This window comes from Astatotilapia calliptera, chromosome 1 (genome assembly GCF_900246225.1).
Source record: "Astatotilapia calliptera chromosome 1, fAstCal1.2, whole genome shotgun sequence".
Lineage (NCBI taxonomy): Eukaryota > Metazoa > Chordata > Actinopteri > Cichliformes > Cichlidae > Astatotilapia > Astatotilapia calliptera.
In genome coordinates this window covers 21,993,893-22,011,177 of record NC_039302.1, presented here as the reverse complement: position 1 = coordinate 22,011,177, position 17,285 = coordinate 21,993,893, and the positions used below count along the sequence as shown (strand labels likewise).

General features: G+C 37.2%; 1 protein-coding gene across 1 annotated transcript in view; it reads left to right on the top strand.

The window, feature by feature from the left end:
• The window catches only part of LOC113023658 (chromodomain Y-like protein 2), a 46,001-nt gene that overhangs the window by 18,669 nt on the left and 10,047 nt on the right, over positions 1-17,285 (top strand). Inside the window, exon 2 of the mRNA XM_026169898.1 lies at positions 11,740-12,346. Coding sequence (XP_026025683.1) covers positions 11,740-12,346 — 607 coding nt within the window. The remainder of the gene's footprint in view (positions 1-11,739; positions 12,347-17,285) is intronic.

Here is a 17,285-nt window from a genome sequence, read left to right as displayed (position 1 = left end):
AGGGGTGGTTCCCTATTTTTTATTTATTTAATTTTGTTGTTGCTGGGAGTTGGAACCCTATTAGTTAGGTTGCTTAATATTTACGCTAAGTACTCTTTAAAATACCAGAATAGGGAGGATGGTGTAGGTTTAAGTTTATTAGATTGATCAGTATTTCGGAACTATGAAATATTTTTTTTTGCATACAGGTATAACAGAATAGCTTTAGTGTAGTTGTTGTTTTAAACTTGAGTATGAACTTATACAAAATGCAGCAAGATATTTAAAAAACAGTTTTGTTGATTAAAAAACACTATATCGGATTCATATCGGTATCGGCAGATATCCAAATTTATGATATCGGTATCGGTATCGGACATAAAAAAGTGGTATCGTGCCATCTCTAATACAAACCACTGCAGTGCAGTACCTGTAATACCTACAGCATGTTCTAATCGCTCTAATAGAATATTATGGTCGACAGTATCGAACGCTGCTCTGAGGTCTAGCAGGACAAGCACAGAGATGAGTCCACTGTCAGAGGCCATAAGAAGATCATTTGGAACCTTTACTAAAGCAGTTTCTGTGCTTTGATGAGCTCTGAAACCTAACTGAAACTCTTCAAATAAGCCATTCCTCTGCAGATGATCTGTTAGCTGTTTGACAACTTCAGTGATTTTTGAAATGAAAGGAAATTGAGTTTGCCAGAGATTAGCCTATAATTAGCTAAGACAGCTGGGTCTAGAGATGGCTTTTTGAGTAAAGGTTTAACTACAGCCAGCTTGAAGACCTGTGGTACATAGCCGATTATTAGAGATAAATTTAGAGCTGGGCGATATAAGATTTTTTTTCATATCACGATATGTTTTTTTCATTTCAGGCGATAACGATATCTATCACGATATCAGCCAAATAACTATATTTGTAAGATTTAAATGTACCGTTGCTCACAAGTAAAATGTGAAATAATCAGCCGCTTGTTTTGATTTAAATATTTATTTCCCATAATAGGTTCAACAGGGTAGATGTACTTAAGGAACATGAGACTTTTTCAGATAAATAAAGGCAAATATTGCAAACTACACAAAAGGCAGCCGCTAAAGTGTTTAAGTTTCAAAATAGAACAAACGAAACAGACGACTAAATTGTCAATTCCACTTAGAAACAAAATATTAATTCTAAAAATAAATCTTAGTTTGTTTACAGAAGAACAGACAAAACTGACTAACTTTTGTCAATATCAAATAAACTGAGAACTAAAAGGAAATTCTCAATCTCTCCTTGTTGTATAGCTGAGCTTTTCAAACAGTTTTAACAGTTACTTTAGTCTGACAAAAGCCGAATGACGAATTAGCGCTTCCAGTCAGAGACTGAGGCTACGTCCACACGTACACGGGTATTTTTGAAAACGGAGATTTTCCGTTTAAAAAAAAATCCCATCCACACATAAAGGGAGAAATGAAGGAAAACGCTGCTATGAACATGCCAAAGCAGCAGGTGGAGCTAGATTCCTAACCGTGAAGAAATGTTGGCCAATCAGAAGTCTAGAAGCCTCGGTGGGAAAAAGTAAACAAAGCTGGGGCATAGAAGCAGAACCGAGTCGTATGTGTGGAGGGACAGTAACTGTCTGTATATGTAAGCATTTAAACACTGCAGAGAGTAGAATTAACAGTAACAGTATTGTAGAAATTCATTTCACTGAAACAATAACAAAAATGCGCACACCTTTGACGCTGCGTTTTCTCCGTTTTTCTAGTCCACACGTAAATGCAAAAACTGAGTTTTCAAAAATATCCACCCTGGCCGGAGTTTTTAAAAATCTTCGTTTTCAGTAACCAAAAACGCCGTTTACGTGTGGACGAAAGGTGCAAACGCATAGAAAAATCTGCGTTTTCAAAAATACCCGGGTACGTGTGGACGTAGCGCATGCACCAGTTTATTGTATTTCCAGACTTGCTTTCGGCACAATTTACAGTGCACGCTACTGTTTTTTGTCAGACTTGAAATAGCCGAAATACCTTCACACTACGGAACTTCTATGGCTCTTCCGTTCGACAATCTCTCCGGCATTGGAACCATCATCTGTTTTCTCTTCGGTAACCTTCGGTCACGCTCGGTTGATTTTTCTAGTCGGCACACTCATTTCCTCCATTACCCGGGTGGTACGGTGGCTGGCTGCTTCCCAAACAAATACACATGTGCGGCTTGGCACTTGTGCTGTACGTAACAAGTCACGTGACGTGACGCTGCGGCTGTGATTGGTTCAGCTCTGCGCTACGTAATTTGGATTGGCTGTTCTTTTTTTTTTTTTTTTTTTTTTTTTTAAGAGGACAAGAGCGGCGAGGTCTATCGCGATAGTTTAATTTTTCTATCGAGAAAAAGTTATATCGCGATACATATCGTTATCGTTCTATCGCCCAGCTCTAGATAAATTGATCATATTTAAGATTGAAGCATTAATTAATGGCATGACTTCTTTGAGCAGTTTTGTGGGAATGGGGTCTAAAAGACACATTGATGGTTTGGAGGAAGTAATTATTGAAGTTAACTCATGTAATTTGGCATGTAATTTGGAAAGGGGAGCTAAGGAGAACTGTGGATATAAAAACAAGATCTGGAGGGCAAAGACAGTTCAGATAAAGCTTCATGTCTGCTTGGAGGAAACTCCTTCCAACCTTTCTAATATTCTAATATTCCCCATAGTTGTGCATCTATTTACCTTGTATGCATTTAAAGCCATTTTCAGAATCTGAACTGTAGAGAGTGTATCTGTTCCTTTCCTTTTTAGAAATCAAGAAAATATAAAATTTGACAAATGTGCCTCGTTTTTGGACTATGTTTACGGCTTGTGGCTATGGTTTGAATATATTTCACAACATATGGTGCAATGGCAACACAAGATGTGCATATGTATTGTACATAATCAGGTCATATCAAACTTTCAATGCCATAATAGTGTTTATGGGATTGAAAAGCTTTTAGAAGGCTAAATGTATTCTACTAAATAGGAGACTACAGTGAATTGTTTTTTGATCTCTGGCTTTTTGTTTCAGTGTGTAAAAGTTCTTGGGCAACATACCGAACCCTAAAATTGGGGTTTCGGGTTAAGCACTATGGGTGATTAGTAAGATGAGAAAAAACACACATACAGTCTATTTGTAGTGGTCAGAAGTTTGGGCTTTTAATGATACCTTTGAACGTTTTTTTCCAGCGTCCAACATACATCTTGAATTACTTTAAAAAACAAGAACTTGGAACACAAGTTGGAATTTATTTTTATTCCACACAGGGTCTAAATGATACACATGGGCTCAAATGTGTATATATACACCTCATCTAATAATTTTGATTCATTGTCCTGTTGGAGCTCCCAGTGTCCAAGTTTGAACCCCCGTTTTAGCATGAAGTTGAAGAATTTCTAACTAGTCTTCCTCCTTTATTATTCCATCCACTTGGGAAATGTATCAGTACCACTGACACCAAAATAGCCTGAACATGATGCTACCACTACCGTTCTTAACAGTTGTTACAGTGTTCTTAGCTCTAAAAGCGTCAACTTTAGCAGTTCAAAAATAACGTTTGAGCCATTTGGCCACAATGACACTCTTTATCTTTTTCGTCCATCAAATTTTCACCCAGAAGGCATTTGTCATATTTAGTGTGGGCAGCTGCAAATTGCAGTCAGTGATTCTTTCTTGGTTGGCAAACTCACTTTACTGTGAACAGTGATGGTGGTGTTCCTGCAGTTTCCAGTTTATGGCAGGCTTGACAGTTGGTAGTTCCTGGGTTGTTCTTGAGCATCATAACCAATTTCCTCTTATCTGAGGGTGAGAGTTTGGGCTTTTTTTCCAGACTTTGGCAAAGTGGTAACACATCCGAATAACTTTTACTTAAGTTCAGTTGTTTGAATCACTGATCCGCTTTCTAATTGATCAGAGTATTTGTCAGTCTGGAGAACGCTGTCAAACAACACATAAGATAATGTTTGTGCTGATAAAGAGAAACTAGGAGTTGCAGTTAATGTTAAGGTAATATTTATTTATATAACAGGCTTAAAACTATAGAGTTCACTAAATTGTTTTACATTGAAAATATATAAGTATCCATTAAAACAGAGCAGAATCCACAAAATTAAAATAAAATAAAAGCAGAACATGCAATGCAATCTTCTAAAATTATGTCACACTGCAGCCAAGGAGAATAACTGGCTTTTTAATAAAGCTTAATTGCCTGTAACGTCTAGCACTGCTGATGAGAGGTTAGATTTGTAGGTTTGCTGCTGCTGCTGCAAAAGCACAGTCATCTCTGTTTTTTTAATCTAGTTTTAAGAGCTTGTGTAAAAGCAACTGGTTAGTTGAGAGAGCTCTTAAAGGTGAATGAATGTGAAGCAGCTCAGATAGATACAAAGGGGCCAGTCCATTTAAAAGTTTTAAAAGTGAGCAATAAAATCTTAAATTCAATTCTAAAAAAGACAGGGAGGCAATGAAGCATGAAAGGACTGGGTAATATGTTCATTCTTTTCACCCCTCATCCGTAAAAGGCTGATGGGGTTCTGTTGTTACCCTGCAGGGCAGGCGGACAGGAGTGTGGACCACCCAACTTTGTGAACATGCTAACTCAAGGAAAATGATACACTTATGGTATCTATTAAAACCCCCGGAGCGTCACGATTCCTGGAATATTACTTCTGAATCCTTTGTCTTTCTGTGATGAATATCAATACGAAAAATTGAGTTTTGGAATCAGTTTTATTCCTGCTATTTTTTGTTTTAGCTCCAAGCTTATTTCATTTTTACCCCATGGCCATAAAAGGCTGATCAGGTATTGTCACTCTGCTGGGTGGGCGGGTCTAACTTTCCTTAAGACTTTGGAAATTGATCCTCATCCAGGACTTAATGTAACAAAGGCGGGTTAAGCAGAGGCTCTCATGGATCTCAGCTGTTCAATCGTTTAATCAATCTTCATCACTAACAAGACGTTCCTAGTCCTTGGCCTTGTCAAGTTAAGACATTGTAGGACTTTTAGCACCACTTACTAAAAGACTGCACATGTGCATGATGTGTGTTTATGCATGCAAGACAAAAGGGAGAAGAACGGTAGTGCACAGACCTTTGGAGATGGGCGGTCATTATAAACATAGCAGACAACGGATTTTGAAAGCTACAAAGGTTGTTTGAATTCCTTGAGTGTCTGAGTTTTCCTCTAACACAGGTCAAAAATCAGAAGTGAGTCTATGTACAAGAGTGAGAGAGAGATGGACAGAGAGAACAGAAAACTATCTCAAGTGTTGGTTTGAAATTCAACAATGACCTGTAAACAAACTCGGTAAGCGTCAGCAAGAAAAGCGGTTATGATCATGGTGAAATAGAAGGACAAATTAGTTTTTCGTTTTGTTTTTTCATTCTTTTAAAACCAGTCCGTGGTTTGCGTGGTGAGTGGATATCTGTAACTATAAACTACTAGAACAAAGCCCCATTATCCTTTGGTAACTGGATGCTGGCAAGGCAAGAAAACATTCATTTGCTCATGGCGAAAAAAAAACCATGTAGTGCTATTAGGGGTGGGCGATATAAACGATATATGATAGAAACGATATAAATTTGGCTAACGATAGAGCGATATAGTCAAAATTTCTATCGCGATAGTGCATGTTGATGATGTCATCAAGCTGCGCCTGTTTTGGTCGAAAGCATCGCAGCGGCTACAACCATTATCATCTGCAGATTATGGCGGGCGATAGTCATAGCAAAGAGATGAAGCACTTTTGAAATATGGGGAAAGCCAAAAACTGCCGTTCCTCCACTTCCGTAACATTGATTCATTAATGTTGAATTCTCTCGCAGCTGCTCTATTCCCATGTTGTTGCAGTATATTAATAACTAACCTTGTATTGTGGATGAATAATCTCAGTTGTTCTCCTGACTGAAGTTTGGCCCATGTATAGCATCCTGCTATGTGATTGCATTTGTCCCTGACCACCAGAATCCCTCACGTTAACTTTTATTGAGTGGAAAAAAAGTTAGCTGTGTCGCTAGCAATCACATTCACGTAGCACAATATTATATACCAGGTAGTCCAACTTCAGTAACCCTGCAAACGCCACTGCTGTTTAGTTTTCTGTCTTCATTTATGTTGGTAGCAGAGCTGTACGTTTTAATTAGTTTCAAAAGTCTCTCAGTCAGAACATGGTATGAAATGTTTAGGTGTAAACTAGCGAGCTAACTTCCTGTTAACTTCTAACTCCGTTAAATTTAATAAATTCTGTTTTCATGGATGCATGGATGTACAACTTAATTGTTACACCCGATAAAGCAGCAACGCTGATGATTTCATTAAAGATGAAAGAATTTAGACTGTTTTTAATTCTGTGTTCGTTTGACTTTGGGACCTGAAGCGGACGGAGTTTTGGACCCAGATTACTCCGCGAAGCTCCTCACTACGGCAGCCGTAATGCTCTTACAATCCAGCAAGCAGTGCGGCTTACCAAAGTTGTACTAAAACATTTTTTAACAGATTTCTGCACGCCAAAATCGGTTCGAGGTCAGTAAGCACAACCAGAATTCATACATAAGGCACACTCTTGATTTTTGAGAAAATTAAAGGATTTTAAGTGTGCCTTATAGTGTGGAAAATACGTTATACAGAAGAAAAGAATATATCGCAATATATATCGTTACCGCACATGCTTCAAATTATATCGCGATATGAATTTTAGGCCATATCGCCCAGCCCTAAGTGCTATCAGGAAACTGACTGATGTCTATGTTGATCAGATGATACCATGAATCATCAGTTACCATCACCTCTGGAGACAAACGCTTGTGTTGGACTGCCAGCCTCCTTGCTGATTGTTGTAGAACATTCAGGATCTTTACCTGTTTTGCCTTTGCGGTTGGCAGCAAGCTTATTTCGTCTGTACACCTGTGCAATATATGTTAGGGCGTGCTCACACTAGGCACGGTTGCCTCATTCGAAGTTTGAGCATGAATGTCCCTCCTCACTGCCTGCCGTGCTTACACTGTCCTTAACAATCTGAGCCTGAGTACGCATCAGTTTGTCTCAGCATCTCAGCTCTTCTCATTCTCTTTCACACACATGCATGCCTTCCTGTAGAGGAAAAGCAGGACTTTTTTATGGCATTCTCTAGGACAGTGTTGGCACACTGTCCATGGGCATATTTGTCATTTACTTGAATTGATAAATAATCAAACTGAACTAAGCATTTTTTTTTTTATCCAAGACATCAGTCGCACTAGCCAAAAGAATTGGATTGAGCACCTCCTTTGAGTTTTATTATTATGCTTTTATACGTCTCTTTAATATAGCACAGTGTAAACATTGCTACTTAGCCATGGAACTCCAATTATTTTTATGATAGCTCCCAAACCTATAATTAAAATGTAATTACACATAATGCAGTTAAAAACTGTTTAAACTCCTGCTTAGACTACTTGTCCGCTAAGAAGCTTTGCTCCGAGGCAACCCCAATTTCTGCTTTTCCTAAATGAGATCAGTGTCATATGTTTCAACTGAAGTTGCTGTGGAAATGATGCCTTCAGGGGATGTTGTTTACACTGTAGGTTGTTGGTGTAGCTTAGATGTCCATTTCAGTGGGATGATTTGTTTGGATGTGCTCAGCCTTCCTGTCTTAGCAGGTTGAGTTCAGTGTTTGGTAAAACCATTGAATTTGGAAATAAAATCTTTATCTAGATTAACTCTGAAACATTTTTGTAGTGATTTGTTAAATGTGTTTACTGGACTGCTCTCAATTATTTCATTTTAAATAAAAAAACTAAAGATTTCCAATTCTCCAATGGTGGTTGCAGTACCTTAAATTTCTCAATCATTCCTTTTATGCTGATATTGCTGAACAAATCATCCCACTGAAATGGACATCTAAGCTACACCAACAACCTACTAGTCACAAATTAATTTTATGTTGTTGTCATATGAATCTTGTCTCTTGAATCTTAGTTCAGCTTAGCTGAAATTGTGTTTTTATCTTGTTAGACTTCTTCTTTTTTTGTCTATCCCACTTCCCAGATTGTGACATTTCGTTATTTCTTTCCAATTAAAAAGAGCATGAGGTAGAGATTTATTCATCATCTGTTTGTTTAGACTTTTATTTTTTTTACTATGGGCACAAGTCTCTTTGAAAATGACCAGGAAATTATAGTGTTGACACAAGTTTATCAATAAAATGGTGCCATTCCAAGAAAAATTAGACAACCTAATGTAGACGCAGTTTTATAGCAAGAGCATTGTTTCAACATTGCACATTCATGCCACACATGAAGTCATTCTCTGCAGCAGATGCTTCAGCATCAAGAGTTTTTAAACCTCTCCTTTCTGTGTATGCAAGTGCACACCATGTTCAGGTTTTATCCTTCTTTCTCCTCTCAGCATGTATCTCTCTGCTTGGTTGCTAACTCTGACATTATCTTAGACTGTAAGCAACCTAATCATCTGTTCGTTTCGCTGCCACCCCTGCAGCTCACCCATCAAAGGCTGTTTACTTCTGTGCACGGCACATCTGAGAACATGATGAGCAGTTATTACCACAGCTATACTGAAGCCTCTGATAAAACCTCCCAGCCGATTAACACGGGTCTCATGACTCAAAACCTGTTTCTTCAGAAGAAGTCACATGGATATTTATTTTATATATTCTTTTTGTTTTATTGTTTTTTTTTTCTTGTCATTTGCAGTAAAAGACATAAAAGGTAGATTCAAAAATACTCTCACATCTGGCAGTGATTATTATGAAATCTCATCAACCTTTTGATGCTTCACATAATTGAGCCTTCCGTGTAACAACAGTGGAGCTTCTGTTTATTTGTATGTTTTAAAAAATGCCATCGGTGACAGATTTTACTGGGATATTTCAGTTTGCCGTGTATGTATGACTTGTTTTTGGTGTGATGTGGATATTATGGGTGTTTTGTATTCTCTGTGATGTGATAATGTGCATGTGGGTGTTTGCGATGGACCGAGGGATCAGACAGAGAGTGATGCCCTTATTTTTGTCTGGCGGTGACATTTTGCTGCTATTGTATGTTTTGTACTTAGTAGCTTTTATTTAAAGATATTGTGTGTTTTCAAAGTGAAACCCAGTAGAAGTTACATAAATGTAACAAAATACATAAATGTAATTTAACATAACATTTATTTACATACATTTATATAAATATAATGTTGCATAAATTAAATAAATGTTCTATTTTTTCTTTCATGTGAAAGCCTCTTTTGACTTGTAATTTCACCTTCAGTCTAATCAACACCTTTGCGAATCAAGTTGAATGCAGTCAAATTGAAGTGCAAATTAATGAGTCGTTTCATTGTTGAAGTGATTAGTCACACATTGTGTATACCACAATCATGATTCCACACTAAGAACACCATGGACTTTATATTGTTTATGCAACAATAACTTACTTGTATCCATGGTTTTGATTAAAAAAGAATGACAACCATTGACTATAGGCATTTTTTAAATTAAATCTGAGATATTTGCTTTTATGAGTGTCAGAAAGAAATTAAGTGATGTGTGTGTTTGCTTTGTACCAGTTGAATTTCTATTTTGTTACTCTGAATTTATTCCGTTTGCAACAATGACTTCAGAAGCACTCCCATTTTAGACCCCTGCCAAGAACAATTATACACACCTCGGTATTTTTCTCAAATAACTGATTTCCAATTAAATGTAAAAGTTTCTTCTTTTGCCTGTGTGCCACCTGTCCTCATCTCTTCTTTATAGAATTATAAAATACTGGCTCGTCTGGTGTTTGCCTCCAAAAAGCCCATTTTTAAGGTTTCATCATGAAAACAGCCTGCAGCTCATCTTGGCTTCACCCTGGTTCTTATCTTTCTTATACAGGGAGTTAGCTCTTATCTTGAACTTGACACATGTCACACAATGTTTCTCCTTTTTTTTTTTTTCTTTTTTTAACGATCTGGCACTCCTTGGCAATGTTTCAGAATATAAGGAATCATCTTCTGGAAAGCATACTAAATATGGTCAGGCAATTCAGTGTACCCATTTAGCTTTTGATTTTAGTTATGTGCAAATCTGGTAAATGACACAGAATCAGACCTCTGAAGGTGCATCATCATCAAGTTTATCCAAAGGTGCGGCACACACTTTCACAAATCCTTCTTTTTCATCTTTTTCAAGATAAATCAAATTTACCGGGTACAGATTGCTATCTGAATGTAGACAATAAATATATATATGCATTTTTAATTTAAGTAAAACAGTTCTGCTTTTTGTTATTTTCATGATAAACCAGGTTTTAGCCCAATAATCAAGCATTACCAGAGGCCTGTACTGTGAAACAGGAATTTATTTAACCCTTATTTAACCAGGAAGTCAACTCTTAACTTTAGTCTTAGATGGGTTTGAACCCTCTTAAGAGTGCTGATTTATTGGTTAGCAGGTAACTTCAGAGTTAACACGAAGTTTTCAGTGCTACATAGGTGGTTTTTGCTTGGGTACATGGTAAATTATGCTGAGGACCAAACCTTAATATATGGAGCAGGTTAAGTTCAAGTGATCAACAGGTATGAAATCAGTCTGCTGAATAATTAGTTATCTGAAAATAACACAACATTGCTAGAAGATCCCTTCTGAATCCTTTGTGTTTCCTTCATGAATATCAGTAAGAAAAAAAGATGGTTTTGGAATCAATTTTATTCCTGCTATTTTTAGTTTTGGCTGAAAGCAATATTTAATTTTTAATTTTTACTTAACTTTAAAGCTGATTAGGTGTTGTCGTAACCACAACCGGTGGGTGGGTGTTCAGGCAGTGTGGACACCTACGTTTGTGAATGCAAGAATGAGGCAATTTAGGATTTTTGAAAATGAAACCATAGGCACAATTGCGAAAAATCTCAGATAAAATTGAATCTCAGTGATCTCAAACCAAAGGTTAAAGATTAGAGGTCAAGTTTTATGAAAATCTTGTGAATGCAATAAATTAAGAAGTCACTTCAGATTTTCAAATCGATATCATATGTGTAAATGTGTCTTAAAAGTTTGAATCCCAGTTACCTCAAGGTCAAAGGCCAGGTTTTCTGAAAATGTTGTGATCATAATAAATTGAAAAAGGAGTCACCTAAAGTTTTCAATATGATAACTACGGTCGAATCTACTAAGACACAGACACTGCATGCTCTTTGTTATTCATTTAAGTTGTGGTCCCACAGAAGGATATTCATTTAGGTGCCAAAAAAGAAGCTGCTATACTAAGTCTGTGAAGAAGATAGTCCAGAGTGACAAGTTGCTACCATGCGAGCATGCAGTAACCTTCATTCCTTCAGTCAGATCAAGTCTCCACTTGTCACATCCAGTTTCAAGACTATGAAGTGATGATGGCTAAAATACTCATGTTCAGGCTTCAGGACAGAATGTGTGACACCATGGTGCCAACAACCATTTTTATTTTTTTTTCATTTTTTTATGTACTGTCTATCATCCGTCTTCTAGCTTTAGCTGTGTTGCTTTTAAGTTGGGCTGCTGCATAACTCAAATGGGTTCCCAGAAGAAGCTGGGAGGTGGTGCTGTGGTATTATCTGAACTGAACTGTGAACTCGGAGAATCTTTAACACCCCTATGCCATTGTGACTAAATATTGGAAATAAAAACAGGGTTAGAGACTCAAACACAAATGCATTAAGTGTTTTGTGATAATTTTTGTCATTAGAATATTGTCTAATAATCTGTTCTTCTATGTTGTACTGTTTGTTTTTGTTTTTTTAAAGGTGGAGCAGATCGTGGATAAGAGGCGGAATAAGAAGGGTAAGTGGGAGTATCTAATTAGGTGGAAAGGCTATGGAAGTAAAGAGGACACCTGGGAGCCAGAACACCATCTACTACACTGTGAAGAATTTATTGATCAGTTCAATAGCTCAAGACTGCACTCACACAAACGGCCCAAAGTTTCCAAAAACCGTGGAGAGCCCTTCATTCCTAGCCACCTTTCTGCAACAGATGACTCAAGAGCTAGATCTGAAGCTCGAAAAAAGAAAAGGACTAGTGGCTCAACTGTGGGGGTGAGAGTAGGGACTGTTCTAGGGATTGGAAGTGGAGGATCAGGAACCACTCAAAAGCAGAAAAAAGTGGGTGTAGGACCTGGAAAACATGCTTTAGGGGACAGAATGAGCAAAGCGATGACATTTAAAGCTCCTCCACCAGGCGGACCTCCGTTTGTCCCGTCATTGAGGGTTCCTCATAATGGACTACAGAACGGAGAGATGGACTCTCTCATGTACAGGACTGCAGCAAGGTCACAGCGATTGCCCTCAGACAGGGTGGATGGAGAACTAGGACATATGGAAGCCAGCGGACAGCAGTTTACTACTGAACTAGGTAAGTTGTTAAGAAAAAGCAGATAGTATGGTAAACTGAGATGAGGTGATGCTGGATTTTTGAGGCACATATTGTTATAGAAATATGATTGTTGTTCTTATGCATGCCCACTCAAACCCGTGCTCCTAAATCTTGTTTTTAAAACTTAATATTGGTACAGTAAGTATTTCATATATATATATATATATATATATATATATATTATAGAAAAAAGGTTTTGCTCATAAATATAGATTTATTGCTGTGTGATTACATCTTTCAACAACTTAATGCATTCTCATGAACTTCGAATTAATCTATTAAAGATGCGTAGGAGTGGGTGCTGGTTCCTGTAAGCCACCATATTGCCCTGCCATCTGGAATACAGTGGCCAAGATGAACACTGCTGTTCTGCCTAATCACGTTTTATTCATGTGTCTAAAGACTGGCTGCATGCCTCTACGTTACATTTAATGTAAAGATCATATTTTACTCTTTAAAACAATTTATGAGTATTTAACATTTTTGCATCTTTCTCAGTCTGTAATTTTCCTCCTCCTCTTCATCTGTATCCTCCACCACTTCTCTCATTTCCACCCCATCCTATTCCTCTTTACATCAACTCTCATCTCCTGAACTGAAGTCAGGGTTGTAACACACAAAAAATGTGTATAAACATTTTTTTTTATTTATTCCCCAAATTGTCGCCATTAGTTTTTGTCAGCAGATTAGACTTGCTACTGTCCTGTGCACAGCTGACAACAAGCCAACCAAACAGCAACAACAGCTTGTTAACCTTATGCTAGATACTATGAGGCTTGAGTGTCCTAAAAATCACACTTTCTCCCTGATAAACAGTTTGATTACATTCTCGCATCATATCACAATTAATTCAGTTAGTTTCCCTGGCAAAAACAGCAGTCCTCACCAACAGAGGAGTTCAAGATATCCTCAACACCTCACCTCAGTATCACTGTCATTGGATAGAAGTGAGAGTCACTGACTCGTTGACTCAGTTCACAAAGTTTTAAAACCTCCTCCAGAGTAAATAAACGTGGAGTTGTTTGTCCTACAGTGTCCACTGTACTTAGATTTATGCACTTGAATTGGAAGTGGTAAGAAAACAGAATTCAGTTGACTGCAGTCTCAAATTTGCTGACATCTGGTGGTGAGATTTTACTTACTACCTCTTTAAGGAAGTGTGGCGTACAATAATTCCACCAAAAGTAAATAAAGTTCAAATAAATAATTAAAAGCCCAGAATTACCAGGATAATCTCACCCATGATAAGTGTACATAAATTTCTGACAACGACTGTAAATGTAAAATGAATCCAGATTTGACCATAGCTTTTTTTGTATTATCCCAACACCATGTCCTGTAGTGGCTTGTATATAGATAAGGATGATTTATTATATTTTTCCACCTCACCCATAACACTTACTACACCATGACAATAACCAGTAACCTGTAGTAGAAGTAATAGTGGCAGTAGTAGAAGCTATTTATTTATATATTTTAATGTTACCACAGTACCTCAGTCGCTCTTGTGTCATACAAATGGCCTCACATGCCTACTGTGGTTCTTTCATGCTGATAACACCTTTGACTTTCACTCCTGGGTCATAGTCCAGTGCCTTAACCGCTATAGTTAACCATTAATTCTGTTTTTAAAAAGTCATCTTGATCTGTTTTAGCAGAAAATCGGAGAAAAAAGCTGAATAACTAAGCATACTCGTACATAGTTGTAGGTTGAGTGTTTCCATTTTGCTTTTAGTTCAGAGGATGTTTTAAATTTTCTGATATAAAGATACTAGCTTTATGGCCACTTGCGTCATTTGCTTGTTTAACTGTGAGTATCTACTGGCTTTACAGTCATGAAACATGCTATGTAAGGCTTTATATTGTCTTTTCATTCAGTGGCACTGTAGCAACATGAACAAGATGACTGTAAATAAATATGCCAAAAACATGTAAACCATATTTACTCCATATAGAACAGATCATCTGGTTTGATTTTGTTTAAATTACTTCATAAATAAACACAATTACACAATTCTGAGGTCAAATGTAAACAATTTTCACTTTTCTTTTTAATCAGCTTAAGTCAAACTTAGCCCTCTTCTTTCCTTTTTGTGGATACAATTTTTCTGATAAGCCTAAATTTCCAGTTACAAACTGAATTTCTATTGCTTTTGGATATGATGACATCACTGTCATGGTATGATCCACAAAATATCAATTCAATTTCTCAGTTGTTCATTAATTTCAAAGCATCCTAATTTAACAAGTGATTGTGATACTTTATAAAAGTCTGTCATTTATTTATGAGGATGGTAGGGCTGCAGCACTAACCCATCCTAATGGTCATCACTCTGGGAGCTATTATAGTTACTAATCTCATAAGCCTCAAAAGACTGCCCTGCTCACCTCATCCAAAATCCTGTGCTCCACCCATTAACCCGTTGAAGTCAAACGGGTCCCTGTAAAGATGTCACTGTTTTGCAGATCATTTCTGAAATTGTTAGTTCTAGACTGGATCAGTTCTTATGTGGGATCCAAACTATCCAAACAACTAATCACAGTCAAGTGTCCCTGCAGTTGCTTCACTCAAGCTGTATTATTTTATATCCATTGTTCACATATTATGATATCTGTTTAGGTTCTCAGCCATCCACGTCATGGCAGTCTTGAGACCTTGTCTTTGAGTGTTGGACCTCTTTTTACCGAAAGAAATCCGGTTGCCTTCTTTTCAAGTGCTCAACACTAGTGGATGATTGCAGAATTGGTTAGGAGAAAACTTTTTCAGTATCTAGCCAAGTCAAGACCAGGTACATAGACCTGCTCGAGAACCAGAGGAATTGGAACCAGAGGAATGTACTATAATGCAAGATTAATAGGTTAGAGTTATGCTCAGGTTAAAGTCAGTGTTCTGAAGTATCTTTTTACCTGCCTTTTTACCTGCCTAGATCACTGTAATAACTTACAGATTCTCTGCCAGGGAAATATAATTTTTTGCAAGTGGTAATGCTGTACTTTACTAAAACCACTGAATAAAGCGCAAACTGTCCATCATATTGTTACAGGAATACCTGTGTATTGATTTGCTGATGCATAAAATGTATAAATGTTACCAGTAGATTAAAGTATCGCTTGCACTGCTGGAATTGCAGCGATTAGAACACAGAACTCTCATGGAGAGTACCTATTCAAGCAGTAAAATTGATTTCACTTTTTTATCTGCCAACAAATTAAAGTGATTCCCATTTTCCTTTATTAGATATTAGACAGGAGATGTGAATGTTTAAATGTTTCAGTTTAAAGTTTCGGAGCTCTAATGTGCAGCTGTCACCTTAGAACAGCGGCACTCTGCAATAAAAATAATTAACTTGAACTAAAATGTAGTGTTAACCTCTTTATTTGTGTAAGTGTTGCATTTCACTGTTCTGTTTTGGGGTTTGTTTGTTTTTTTATGTTCTTGTGAAGATATGACCTGAGTCACACCGTGCCACTTGGTGAAGAGTGCTGTAAAAATAAAATAGGGGAGACATGATGGAATTAATGAAGGCCAGCTGATATCCAGCCTCCCCTAGCACTGCCCTCTGAACCCACTGCTCCACCCCTCCCTTGCAGCTGAGCCTGCCACTGTTCTTTATAGAGTTTTAATTACCATTTTATCACCATCCTTATCATCTGTCTGTGACTGGAGTAGGTGGCACTCATAGGGATCACTTTTGTGGGAAAGAAGTCATATGACCTGTGAAATGCCCTTTTTTTTTTTTTAACTTTGAAGTGAACATGCATAAAGCATAAGGCAGGAAGCTGGCCTTAGTGGAGAAAGCTGACAACCACCAATGTAATAGCTGTTATTTCTAACTGGGGTTTTAAGTCAGGCCAGCTAATGCAAAGAAAGCCTGGCTGTGTAAGTGTGCAGTCAACCCCTCAGGCCACTAGTGTTTATTGACAATATTACCTCTGATGGAAGTAGTCACATCATGCATGGGGCTGTACTCTGCTTGAATTCAGCCATATGCTGCAAAACTCTTTGGCCCTTCACAGTGCAAATGGATAATGAAGCATACTACCAAAGCAACCCAGGAGTTTCTCAAGGTAAAGAAAATGGATAGTCTTCAGTGGCCAAGTTATTCACCTGATCTCAGTGTAGTAGAGCAGCCTTTCTGTTACTGAAGGCAAAATTGAATACAGAAATACAAATAAACAAGCAGAAACTGAAGATAGCTGCAGTAGCCTGGAAGAGCATCTCAAGAGAGGAAACACAGCATTTCATGAACTACAGGCGTTCTAGCCTTATGGCAGGCATTGACTGCAAGATTTTACATACAAGTAAAAATATAAGTAAAATATTTTAAAAAGTCATAATATTTAAAATGATGTTAGCTTGTTGAATTACTTCCAAGTCTCTGAAAATGAAGACATAAGTATCAAAATGGTTGTAAGCACTTAACAATGTATGTAATAATTTAGTTTTGAATAATAGATGAAAGCCTGTGCTTCAATCACATCTTTTTTTGTTCATTTAAGTTCTGCTGTGGTGGTGCACAAAGTCAAAATCACAAAAAAAAAGTCATTGTCCAAACATTAATGGACCCAATTAAGGTGGTGACACCATTTCAAAATTGGCACCCAAAAAACCCCCCACAGTACCTACAAATTAGTTTTGTTTTCAAGCTTGCTGTAAAAATTAAATCAAATTAGCTTTTTAAATTAAGTCACTATTAGTCAAGTTTCAGATTGTGTTAATTAAAGAAAACAAATTCCCAATGTATGATGATTATTTAAAAGTGCATTCTTATATTTTCAGGCAAGAAATACTTTACTTTTATCTTCAGTCAACATGAACTTTATTGTTTAAGGACCATACTTTTGTCTCCATATTTTCATCAGTCATAAATTTGGCTGGAAAAGCATCACACCATTTGCTCTAGTAAAAAGACTCTTG